The sequence below is a fragment of the Dendropsophus ebraccatus genome, chromosome 3 (genome assembly GCF_027789765.1).
Source record: "Dendropsophus ebraccatus isolate aDenEbr1 chromosome 3, aDenEbr1.pat, whole genome shotgun sequence".
Taxonomy (NCBI): domain Eukaryota; kingdom Metazoa; phylum Chordata; class Amphibia; order Anura; family Hylidae; genus Dendropsophus; species Dendropsophus ebraccatus.
In genome coordinates this window covers 40,185,774-40,199,081 of record NC_091456.1, presented here as the reverse complement: position 1 = coordinate 40,199,081, position 13,308 = coordinate 40,185,774, and the positions used below count along the sequence as shown (strand labels likewise).

General features: G+C 41.0%; 1 protein-coding gene across 1 annotated transcript; it reads right to left on the bottom strand.

The window, feature by feature from the left end:
* Nucleotides 1-1,338: 1,338 nt before the first annotated feature.
* Nucleotides 1,339-12,117, bottom strand: LOC138786445 (olfactory receptor 6B9-like). The gene is made up of 2 exons (XM_069963432.1): nucleotides 12,076-12,117; nucleotides 1,339-2,289 (listed from the first exon to the last, which is right to left on the bottom strand). The coding sequence occupies exons 1-2, from the start codon at nucleotides 12,115-12,117 to the stop codon at nucleotides 1,339-1,341; spliced, it is 993 nt and encodes a 330-aa protein (XP_069819533.1).
* Nucleotides 12,118-13,308: the final 1,191 nt, after the last annotated feature.

Genomic DNA, 13,308 nt, shown 5'->3' with positions numbered 1-13,308 from the left:
TTGCGAGTCTCAAAACACGGGATAGCCAGATATCACTAGCCTGTTGCCACGGGGTGCCTCCATGATAAGGAGAGCACCACACCACCTCCTTGAGTTCAGTGATAACTGTGTTTTGTTGGTCGATTTGCTATTGCCCCAACTAGCCAGAATCCTACTCCACACTGACGAGGGGCAAAAACCCCGAAACGGCTGTCTGTGGATGGAAGCCTGCCTTGGCAAGCCTTTGTCATGATCGCAATACTCGCACCTTGAGTTAGACATTGACAAAAAGGGGCCACCCTGGTGTTTCCCCATTTATGTTCCAATACTCGCAACCGAGTGGGACTTAAGGGGCTATTTATCAGGGTGGTGTGGTGCTCTCCTTATCATGGAGGCACCCCGTGGCAACAGGCTAGTGATATCTGGCTATCCCGTGTTTTGAGACTCGCAACTGAGGCTCCCCGGACTCCTGTTTTGCATATTTAGAGTTATGGTCTGGGTAGCGTTTTCATGGCATGGGCCCACTGATCCATTTGGAAGACACTCTCAACCAATTTGGGTTTCATTCCATACTTGCAGACCATGTACGTGCATACATGCTGATTTTTTGATTATATATGTTTCTGTGACCTCTTGTCTGATACCTTTAAAACACTAATGTACAAGAAAATAGAAACACTTTAGAGAAAAGAACGTGTTACAGCAGTAAAAAGAAATCTAGGTGCCCTTTATTACCTGGAGGCATTTATAGGATATCACAGGATTTCTTCAAAGGTCCTGTAAAGTTCAATTCTTCAATGGGTTAGAGGGTTGGTAACACCAATGAAAACACATTGCAATTGACCATAGGACCATATATAGCCACGGACCAGGACTGCCTAAAGAACTCCAAGGACCTTACGAGTATCTTTTTAGGCTACTGTTCTCAGAATGGGACTTGGCATTTGGCAGTGAGAAGGAGCTTGATAAAGGTGTCAGTCAGACACCGAAACGCGTCGCTCATTTTTAAGCCTAGTGTGAATAAACATCCAAGAAAAATATCAGAAGCCAGGCAGTGGACTGATTTAACATAAATACCTACTACTGTTGTGTCTAAGGTTTGCACAACACCACCAGGTTAGTCTGGTTCACTTTCAAGTAATTTTCCTATCGCACATGCTACACTATTTTATTGCCCCTCTTTGTCCATATAAGTTGTTGTTCTGCCCTATAAAAACACATGGAATCCAACACTAGCTTTGCCCTGCTTTTACTTCTTAACTGATTCATATTTAAGTACATTTTTATCAAATTTTTGCACACTATTTAATGATCGAGATTCGTTCTGTTCTGGATTCAATAATTTGGTTTTTACTCCTACTACTGAAAGAACACTAGCAATTTTCTCAATTTAAAATTTCGGACTGCTACTTTAAACTCCTTATTTCTTAATGAGTATATTAAAGGGTTTAACAAGGGAGTCACTACTGAATAAACCACTGAGACCACTTTATCGTTATTGAGATCATATTTGGCCTTAGGTCTTACATACATAAAGATCACTGTTCCATAGAACATAGATACCACAGTCAAGTGAGAAATACAGGTAGAAAATGCTTTCCTGTGGCCACGTAGAGAAGTGAAAATGGTGAGAACAATACAAGTATAGGAAACCATGGTCAGGAAGAAGCATGTCAGCACAATACTCCAAGAAAGACAGAAAAATATTGTTTCTGTTGTATTATTTTCTATACAAGAAAGTGTAAGTATTGGGGGATAGTCACAAAAAAAGTGATTTATTCTGTTCGGTCCACAAAACGGTAATCGGGCAACAAATGTAACGGTCAAAATGGAAGCTGCAAATCCAGAAAGAAAGCAAAGAAGTATTAACTGCTGGCAAACTTTTGTTGTCATTATAGAGGAGTACCTCAGAGGATAACAAATGGCAAGATATCGATCTCCGGCCATCAAGGTTAGGAGAAAACATTCTGAAGAACCAAGTGAGAAGAAAACATATAACTGAGCCATGCAGCCTTCAAATGAGATCTTTTTAGTTTTGGCTAAAAAAATGGATAGCATGTTTGGTGTTGTAACAGAAACGTAGCAGATTTCAAGCATAGAAAGACTGGCAATGAAAATGTACATGGGTGTATGAAGGCTGGGGGTTTCTTTTACTGTCATGATGATAAGAAAATTAGTTATAAATGTCAAAATATAAATGATCAAGAATATTGAAAATAATACAATATGCATATTTTGTGTAGAGGAAAAGCCTACGAATATAAATTCAGGCCTGGTGGTTAGGTTGAATTGCCATTCATTTGATGACATCTGAAATAATAAAAAGATAAATGAGAAAATATGTTAATTTTTCTTACATAGAAATAAATATCTCTTAAAAGTACAACATTGTAAAGGAAATATAACACATATCTGGCTTGGCATACAGTCCTAGGCTATGTTAACACTATGTTAAAAAAAAAAAAAAAACACAACTGTTAGTTATTACCGAATTATAGTTGAGTTCAATGTAATGCATTGAAGTCAATGGAATGATGGCTGCCCAAAAAACATAGGGGGACATTTATCAATGTTGTGCCCCTGGTGTATGCCAGGAAGAAGGCACAGATTAGCATTGTCTCCTTATAGATGTCCCCCTCTGCACTGCCACCTTATAGATGTCCCCCTCAGCACTCCCCACTTAAAGATGTCCCCCTCGGCATTGTGCCCCTCAAAGATGGCCCCCTCTGCACTGGCCGCCTTATAGATGTCCCCCTCTGCACTGCCCCACTTATAGATCTCCCCCTCAGCATTGTCTCCTTATAGGTGTCCCCCTCTGCACTGCCCCCCTTATAGATGTCCCCCTCTGCACTGCCCCCCTCATAGATGGCCCCCTCAGCATTGTCCCCCTCAACATTGTCCCTCTTAAAAATGGCCCCCTCAGCATTGTCCCCTTATAGATAACCCCCCAGCATTGTCCCTCTTATAGATGGCCCCTCAGCATTGTCCCTCTCATAGATGGCCACTTCAGCATTGTCCCCAATAGATGTCCCCCTTAGCATTGTCCCCCTTATGTGCAATCTAGAGTAAAAAAAAAATGAAAACCACTCACCTACTAACTCACTCCCTTTTTGCTGAAGATCTCCCTGCAGGCGGTCTCCTCTATTCTCCGGCACCAGCAGCGTGTGTTAGGAATTCTGCCTATGTCGGAAGTCCCCGCCGGCTGCGCTCAGTCAGTTGCGTGTGCGTCTTAAAGGCACACACGCAACTTACTGGTGAGCACACCCAGGAATTCAGGAAAACTGTATAGTAATGTTTTTATTTGTATAGCACACAGATTCCGCAGCGCTTCACCTATCTGTATGTTTTTGGGAGGAAACCAGAGTACCCGGAGGAAACCCACGCAAACACGGAGAGAACATACAAACTCTTTGCAGATTTTGCCCTTGGTGGGATTTGAACCCAGGACTCCAGTGCTAACCATTGAGCCACCATGCTGCCCCGTGCTGTATCCTGGATTCCCGTGATGCCCCTGGACGGCGGCCCACCCAGTAGGGCCCACAGGACCTCACTCAGCAATGATCGATATTCGATCATTTCTGAGTAAACAACTGGGGAACTGGGCCCCCAGAGGAGCTGTGGGCTCCCGGCACTTGCCTGACTATGCCGGGTGCTGACGCTGGCCCTGTTTACGGCCGCTTTCAGGCATAAATCATTATACAAATCTACAGGTGTAGATTTGTTGTGCAGTGCTCAGGGCCAGGTTTGCTAAGAGACATGCGCCTTCTAGTAAATCTTGCCAGTGAAAAGAGAGCGGAGTGTACTCATAAAATAGAATGTACCATCCCGCTACATTAAAGGTGACCTCAGAGAGGACCTACAGTACAGTCCAAATGGCCTCCCTTGAGCTAATATTAAGCCTACCCACTGGGTGTGCAGAATCCAACTCATCTCAGTTTAAATCACCCATTTGGTGAAATGGATGGAGTACACAAGCTACATGGAGGTACGTAGACTGATTTCAAATACCTTATATTCCTGAAATCTAATATGTTATAAAACTTAACTAGTGCTTTCAAAGGTAAATGAGATAGTTGTGAACTATAACACAGTGAATGGTTTAAAAACCCAATCTGATCAGCCTTGCTGGTTAATTTGTAGACAGGTAATTTATAGACAAAAGATTCATGCTATAGTTCCTTATCTATTATACAAGTCAAAGATCCAGTGCAGGAGCATGCTGAAAAAAAAAAAGGGCGGGCAAAGAGGCGCTGCAAGTCTATGGCATGCATTCTCAAGGCCCCGCCTCATTGACACTGTCACTATCACGTGTCACTGGGATAAGTGTTTTTTAGTCCAAATTCTCCAGGAGATAGGCAGACCACAGGACTGGACATGCCTTGATGAAGATGTCCAAATGATACTCGTGGTTTGGGGGGTGAACATGCTCGTCTGAGCTTGGTACTCGTTCAAGTATTAGGGTACTCGATGGTACTCGTTACTCGGATGAGCATTTCGCGATACTCGAGAAAGTTTCATCACCCATTTCCCGTAAGTTTGGGCGCTATTTCTCAGCAAATAAACATGCAGGAGACTCTTTGGTACATCCTGCGATCACGTGGGACCCATACATGACGATAGCAGCAATTGGTTGGCCAGATCAGATGACCCTGCCATATAAATATCGTGGCCAGTAATGCTCGCTTCAGACATATGCTGGAAGAGATTAGGGACAGAGCTGCTGCTGGTCAGGGAGAGCGTTAAGGAGGGAATTAACGTTCCAGTAGGCAGGGAATACTAGTGAAAAAACCAAACAGCCCTTGTAAGGGCTTCAAATCGTTTTTTTTAATTGTATTACTACAGACTGCTGGCTAGGACTTGCAGTGAAGCTACCACGATTTCAGAAGCACACTGTGGGGATCGGCTGCTGGCAGAAAGGGGACATTAGTTGGGGCATACAGATCTCTATGAAGTGCTCAGTTCTATTTTATGATTTTGTGGCTGGTGATGCTGCTGTAGTACATTGTATTGCTGTTATTTGTAGTACACCTGCATAGAACTTCACTGATCATTGTAAGGGGGTGTCACAGAGTGTATTGGTGCAGCCACCACCAGATTGTATCCCACAGCTTCCCAAAAACTAGTGGGATCACTAGTATAATTCCCGATTTTTGTCTTTCTTACTCAAGCCATATCTAAGTTCACTATTGCTTGCACAGTGTAAAGGGGGTGTCACAGAGTGTATAGGTGCAGCCACCAACAGATTGTATCCCACAGCCCCCCAAAAACTAGTGGGACCACTAGTATATTTCCAGATTTCTGTCTTTCTTACTCAAGCCACATCTAAGTTCACTATTGCTTGCACAGTGTTAAGGGGGTAATCACTGAACTCAAGGAGATAAGTGAAAAAATTCCAATGAAGTACTCGGTTGCGAGTCTCAAAACACGGGATAGCCAGATATCTCTAGCCTGTTTCCACGGGGTGCCTCCATGATGGGGAGAGCACCATACCACCTTGATAGATAGCCCCTTAAGTCCCACTTGGTTGCGAGTATTGGAACATAAATAGGGAAACAACAGGGTGGCCCCTTTTTGGGAATCAAAATTCTCCACTGATGCCCCCAAAAATTTACACACAGAGTGTATAGGTGCAGCCACCAGAAGATTGTATACCACAGCCGCCCAAAAACTAGTGGGACCACTAGAATATTTCCAGCTTTCATTCTTTCTTACTCAAGCCATATCTAAGTTCACTAAAGCTTGCACAGTGTAAAGGGGGTGTCACATATTGTATAGGTGCAGCCACCAACAGATTGTATCCTACAGCCCCCCAAAAACTAGTGGGACCATTAGTATATTTCCAGATTTCTGTCTTTCTTACTCAAGCCATATCTAAGTTCACTACTGCTTACACAGTGTAAAGGGGGTGTCACAGAGTGTATAGGTGCAACCACCAACAGATTGTATCCCACAGCCCCCCCCCCAAACTAGTGGGACCACTAGTATATATTCAGATTTATGTCTTTCTTACTCAAGCCATATCTAAGTTCACTACTGCTTGCACAGTGTAAAGGGTGTGTCACAGAGTGTATAGGTGCAACCGCCAACAGATTGTAACCTACAGCCCCTCAAAGACTATTGGGACCACTAGTATATTTTCAGATTGCTGTCTTTCTTACTCAAGCCATATCTAAGTTCACTACTGCTTGCACAGTGTAAAGGGGCTGTCACGGAGTGTATAGGAGCAGCCACCAACAGATTGTATCCCCCCAAAAACTAGTGGGACCACTAGTATATTTTCTGATTTCTGTATTTCTTACCCAAGGCATATCTAAGCTCCATACTGTGCAGTGTCCATAAAATGTTGAACCCCAGGGGTAAGGGTCAAGGGTGTGGGCATGGGGTTCCAAGCGATGCAGTTGGCAGAGGCCATGGTTCAGGGCAGGGGGACACAGCAGCACCCGTTGAGGAGGGAACAGTGGCACACTGCAGACCTTCACTCCCTAGCTTCTTCGCCCAACTTACAGGGCTCATGGTAAACCGATATTAAAACCTCAGCAGTATGAACAGGTGATAAAGTGGATAGCAGATAATGTGTCCAGTAACTTATCCACCACCCAGTCTTCCACGCAGTCCACCCACGCTACCCAAGGGAGTGAAACCCTTGCTCCATCAGCTCAGCCTCCTTCCCCACAGCCTGGCCCCTTCAGGGAAAGAAGAAGGGATTCAAATCCACCACAACCACCATGCTCCCAGGATCTCTTTTCTGGACCCTTCGATGAGTCTGAGCACATTTATTACAAATTTATTACAAAATTGTAACAAAGACTGCACAGTGTTTTGCTCATTCTGGAAAGTTGAAGTTCAGTAATATATAACAAATTGTCTAAAGGTTGCGGCAATATTTTTCTCCTTAAGAGTGGATTATTGGTTTTGTCTGCCCATTCCTTATCACAGGGGCCTGCAGATCCTTGCACGCAAGGAGACACATACTCCTCTGGCTGTAAAGGGGCAGAACATGGCAGAAAATTGCCTTTCAAAAACAGGGGAAATAAAATGAAGGAAGCTGACCTTGCCCATATTTCCAAATGAAATATGAGAAGGATCTACTCTTCACAAAAAAATGAACAAACATGTGTTTCTTTTATTACCAAATAGTGTTTCAATGAACAATGCAAACTTTGCTGTCTAATTCTGTGTTTGTCTCTCTCTCCCTCTTTTTTTGTACAATTTGGAAACCAAATGGTAAACTTTGTCAGTATTCTGTTCTTAAGTGTGTGTCTGTATACAGACCTATGTGTGTATGTATACAGACCTGTGTCTTTCTGCTGGCATAAAATGATAACAAAACAAAAGAGAAAAAAGGAAAAAAAAAAAATCAGACCCTGCTCAAACTAAAGAAACAAATGACACTTCTAGTTGTTGGGCAGCACATAATTAGTAAGGCAGTAACTCAAGTCATGATCCCTTTGCATGAGACAATTGCCAGATCCTTAAGGAATTAAAACCAGGATGCCTGAGCCACATCAGTTCTGCAGTTATGTTGAGTATTGTGCTAAGACAGCCATACCCCATGAACATCACATGATGCAGGGAATGTTACTCCAACTGCTACAGTCAAAGTAAAATTCAAACTCAAAACACAGCGGTTAGGGGAGAGGTGGTGAGTCACATGATGCAGGAAATGTTACCCCAACTGCTACAGTCAAATACAAAGTCAAAATCAAACTCAAAACAGTGGTGGGGGGAGAGGTGGTGAGTAACATGATGCAGGGAATGTTACCCCAACTGCTACAGTCAAATACAAAGTCAAAATCAAACTCAAAACAGTGGTGGGGGGAGAGGTGGTGAGTAACATGATGCAGGGAATGTTACCCCAACTGCTACAGTCAAATTCAAAGTCAAATTCAAACTCAAAACAGCGGTGGGGGGGAGGGGAGAGAGGTGGTGAGTCACATGATGCAGGGAATGTTGCCCCAACTGCTACAGTCAAATTCAAAGTCAAATTCAAACTCAAAACAGCGGTGGGGGGAAAAGTGGTGAGTTACATGTTGCAGGGAATGTTACCTCAACTGCTACAGTCAAATTCAAAGTCAAATCCAATTTAGCATCCTTGTCTTGTCCATTTCAAACCATATTATCTGTGGATGTCATCTTACGGGGGTCCTCTGCCTTCCTTTCACCAGTACCTTCTACCTTCTTTGGATGTTGCTATGTTGTGTCAGGCAAAGTTTTTGGTGGTTCATCATATGCTACATCTGTTTTAATGGTTCCCTGTGTTCTCACTGCCATGCTGTGTCAGGCTAAATTTTGGGGTGGTTCATATGCTACCTCTATTTTAATCCTTTACTGTGTGATCACTGCCATACTGTTGCCCATAATTTGCCATAATAGTGCAATTAGGCAGCCTCAGAGGCATCCATGCATGCTTCCCCTGCTGTTTCCTGTCAATTTCCATGGTGTTTCCATCATTTTCTGAGGTTGACAGGTTTCCACACAACCTTCCCTCTACCTAGCTTGGGTCCCCTGCAAAAATGCTTGAGTTTCCCATTGACTTCAACGGGGTTCTTTACTTGAAACAAGCACCCGAGTATCTGGAAATATTTGTCTTGAGTTATGAGCACACAAGCATTTTATTACTCGCTCATCACTATTCATTTTATTTGGAAAAAGAGGTGGTAGGCTCTCAAAAGACAATTGGCATAGGTAAAACGGAATGATATATTCTAATTTGGTCAACACACAATAAATGCCATAAATTTCAGGTTGTAAACTTAAAATCTAGCTTTATATATAAAAAGAAGAAATGAAAATGAGAAATGATACAACATATAAAAAGCAATGTGTATATACAATCAAATAAATTCTTATTGTTGGTCTATCTGCATACTTGATTAATTATAAGTATTAATTCTCGTATTAATATTTCATCATCGTATTATTATATCAACATGCAGTATTAAATCATATATATATAAACATATAAATTAAAAAATATGATAAAGATAAAAAAATGAGTATTGCCACTCTTGAAATGAAAAGCGGTGCAGGGCCCTTGCTTTACCGCGTACTTTGTTATCAAGTTCCCGTTCACCTGTCTCTTTATATGTCACTATTGATAAAACAAATGTATGAGGAGTTAGGTATATTTGTATGGTGGATGTCCACCTCTCACCAGTCTCTGCGGATATAGGAGCTCCTGTAAGCACGATGTCTGTGACATGGCGGCTGGCGTCCTCCGCTCTCTCCGCTGCTGAGTTGTTCTTTGTATCAGGTTTATTTTCCCATACGGGAGGCTGGTTCACTATTCAGCGTTCATTCATGCAGATCCAGGTGCACAGGAGGCGTCCCCCCTGTGGTTCTTGGATAAGGTGCTTTGCATGCGGTGCACGTCTTGCGTGCGTGTGGATATTCGGGATAGGTGACGAGTATACAAATCTTAGTGGCTAAATGATATACTGCAACTCTTCAAACGCGTTTCAGGATGTATAGCATATCCTTTCTTCAGTGAGGAATGTTGCAGATAGACCAACAATAAGAATTTATTTGATTGTATATACACATTGCTTTTTATATGTTGTATCATTTCTCATTTTCATTTCTTCTTTTTATATATAAAGCTAGATTTTAAGTTTACAACCTGAAATTTATGGCATTTATTGTGTGTTGACCAAATTAGAGTATATTATTCCGTTTTACCTATGCCAATTGTCTTTTGAGAGCCTACCACCTCTTTTTCCAAATACTTTAATCTCACTATAGTTCTAACAGGTGCAGAACTAGGTAGTGCACTCAAGATTTTGACATGTATCAGATGGTCCATAGACTTTAAGTTGAGCACACCACACTATTTTCTTTCCCACTATTCATTTTATATTCATTATTTATCATTTTGTTTCATTATAATTGTAGATTCAGAGTTCTCAGGTCAAATTGCCACAGTAGTAGATCGGAGTACTAAACAGTTACGACTTATTTGTAAGTAACATGTAAACATGGTATATGAAGGCTAGAGAAAGTCTAATTGGAAAGCTGCTGTTAGGAATCAATATGTACATGTTTCAGCACAACATTCTCCCTGTACTTTTTTTCTGTTAAGCTACAAAAAGAGATGTTATTTTCTGTACATTTAGCTTTTTATACTGGAGAAACAACAGAGAGAGCTGAATTGTAGGGCTCTTCATGTCAGCTACAGCATAGCAGGGACTTTTACAGTGCTATAATACCATCTAGTGGTATCAGTGGGGCAATAATTTAGTTAATTTAAAGTGCGTCCATATTGCGTTCATCAGATATAGCCAAATGTGACAGTAGTTATAGTTCACTACCAGAAATTAGCTCTTAACTTTACTTTATTGAGGCTCAACGATATATGGCTAGGTTCACACTATGTAAAAATTACGTCCATCTTTCATAATAACGTCCATTGTGTAAATAGCGACTGTTATTTTTTAAATAACACCCATTATCTGCACAAAGACAGTCATCAATTTTTCATAGTGTGAACCTAGTCTATAACTGGTGTAACATTCTACTTACTAGGGTACAGTTTTCCTTGAGGGGCCAATATTTTTACACTGACTTGTACAAACAGATGAGGAAATCTAGCTTGCACATAGGTCATCAAATCAAGCAGCAATGCCTTCTGGGTCAGATTTTTAAACAATTCTGTTGTTTGTTCTTTTACAGTATAATAACAAATTCTACAGTCTCTGGAATATTAGGTATTGTTAAACTTGTGGTTAAGGGTTAAGCTTCACATGTAATGGATCCACAGCGGATTTCATGCTGCAAATTCGCAACGAAATCCGCTGCGGATCCGGTGCCATTCATCCTTATGAGAACACATACTCACAGCGGAATTGCCATTCCGCTGTGAGTATGTGAGTTAACCCCCCGCCACCCGCAGCCCGCAGAATAGCACTGGATCCGCAGCGGATTTTGCTACGAATTTGCAGCGTGAAATTTTGCTATATGGCTGTGGGTGGACTGTTTTAACATAATAAAGCAAACTTCCCTCCCTGACTTCAACACCACAGCCACAATCCCAGCCACAATCCTGTCGCTCCATGCCCTTATTTGCCTATTTTTCCACTTCCTGGTGCAAAAATATCCCTTGCTCAGAATACCTCTTTAAATAGTTGTGTGCATGAACTCAAAATCATTTTGTTCCAAAGGCCTTAGACAGGTTTCACACACTGCAGTTTTCTACATTTCTGACCTGTCTTTCTCATTATTTTAAGTGTTTCGACTGTAAACATTTAAAAACTGTAGGCGAGCGAATTCAAGCATGTGGTATTTGATAACTGGTAACTGAAGAAGTTGGATTCATCCCTGAGGATGCCTAGAAAAAATTCATACAGTCATAGGCCATAGGCTGAATCCAACTGTTTCAGCCACTGGTGATCAAATGCTGTGCTTAAAGGGGTAATCTTTTTCTTTTTAAATCAACCAGTTTCAGAAAGTTATGTAGATTTGTATTTTACTTCTATTTAAAAATCACAAGTATTCCCATACATCTGCTGTATGTCCTGCAGGAAATGTTGTTATCTTTTCCGTCTGACACAGTACTCTCTGCAGACATCTCTGTCCATGTCAGGAACTGTGCAGAGCAGCAGCAAATACCCATAGAAAACCTTTCCAGCTCTGGACAGTTCCTGTTTCGGACAGAGATGTCAGCAAAAAGCACTGAGTCAGACTGAAAAGAAAACATTTCCTGCAGGATATACAGCAGCTGACAAGTATTGGAAGGCTTGAGATTTTTAAATACAAGTAAATTACAAATCTATATAACTTTCTGAAATCAGTTGATTTAAAAAGAAAAAGATTTTTGCTGGATCACCATTTTAAAGTTTGCTCTTATCTAGTAAAAACCATAAAAGGGGGGGGGGGGGATATGTTGCTATATGCAGTTTTTAAAATGTGTTTTACCCTGCAGTTAACAGGCACATGAAAATCATAGGAAAAACAAGCGGAAAAAACATGAACTATGCCTATGTTAGCCTATGAATCCAGCCCAGATGTATTTTTCAATACAAATGTCAATCCGATCCTTTTTATCTTGCAAAGATTACTGTTTAATAGATTATAGTTGTTATTTTTGTTCACTTACTTTACCTTTATCCTGCTTGAAGAAAGATCAAATACGGATATGTCCATAATGTCCACAGACGATAATTAATAAATAAATAACCTTACATGTCATGTTCTTATGTGACATCATTACTTATCTTTATCTAGTAAATCAAACACCATCGTATGACAATATAAACCTTAGGTCAGATAGCCCATGCCTGAAAATGGTCATTATGCATAAAAGAGTTAGTACTACTGTGCTACTATAAAACATGTCTACCGTATACTTATGTGTGATCCAGAATTATAGCAGTTGTCACAGACATCCAGATCCAAAGAAAAGCAACATGCCAATATGCCAAAGTGATATGTGTGGAGAGAATGATGCACAACAACAACAACCCAAAATCCCATCATCTTGGGGCTAGGTTACATTTTTTTCCACCTTTATACTATTTGTTCTAATTTTTTTAGTGTTATCAAATATAATTTAATCTTGCATGTCGAATACCTTTAGTGTTCAGGTAATTTTCACCGATATAATTGGAAGGAAACATGGTCCTGTACATAAATAAAGCAGTCTATACTGGCTGCGTGACTATATTTATAAGTGTTACAGCCGGTATAATTAACTCAATGTCATGTCTTGTAGTTTGTGTTACATAAATCCCAGGTGACAATTAATGAGTCTGCCAGTGCTACATGATTAAAAAGTGTTTGTTTGTTTTTCTTATTTTTTTTTTTTTTTCTTTTAATGCTCCAGACATGGGCATACCATTTCTGCAAAGCCAGTTTTTCTGCAGATTATCTGCAGTGGTCATTTTCATTGTGTATTTATAATTTTGGATGTTAATGCAGATGTCAATGAGCAGATTTACTATTGCAAATCTGAGTTTTTGGCTTCATTGCAGTCTATGGAGCAAAAGAGTCGTAAGATCTGCCCGCCAGGGAGTGGAGCAGAGTGGAGTGGAGTGGAGTGGAGTGTTCTTCTCCCAGCTGTGTCTCAGGATACTATGTCAGTGGACATTCGGGAGAGCCTCATACACCTTATACTGACGGTGGAACCCTCCAAGACAGGTGAGTATGGCCGCCTAAAGTTTAAGGTGTATGGGGACTGTTACTGTAGGACAACTTGCTAAATCTCACTGCCAACAACAAACTTTTTTTTATAGTCATTCACACAGTTTTTCTTTCTTCTTCCTTTCACCGTTTTTACTATTAGGGTTAGAGATGAGCGAGTAGTACCCGATTGAGTAGCTTATCAATTGAATACTA

Coding starts and splice junctions, on each gene's coding strand:
- LOC138786445 (XM_069963432.1), bottom strand. CDS start 12,117: ATGGACATATCCGTATTTGATCTTTCTTCAAGCAGGATAAAG. Junction 2,290..12,075: donor TTTCTTCAAGCAGGATAAAG/GTAAAGTAAGTG, acceptor TTATTATTTCAG/ATGTCATCAAATGAATGGCA.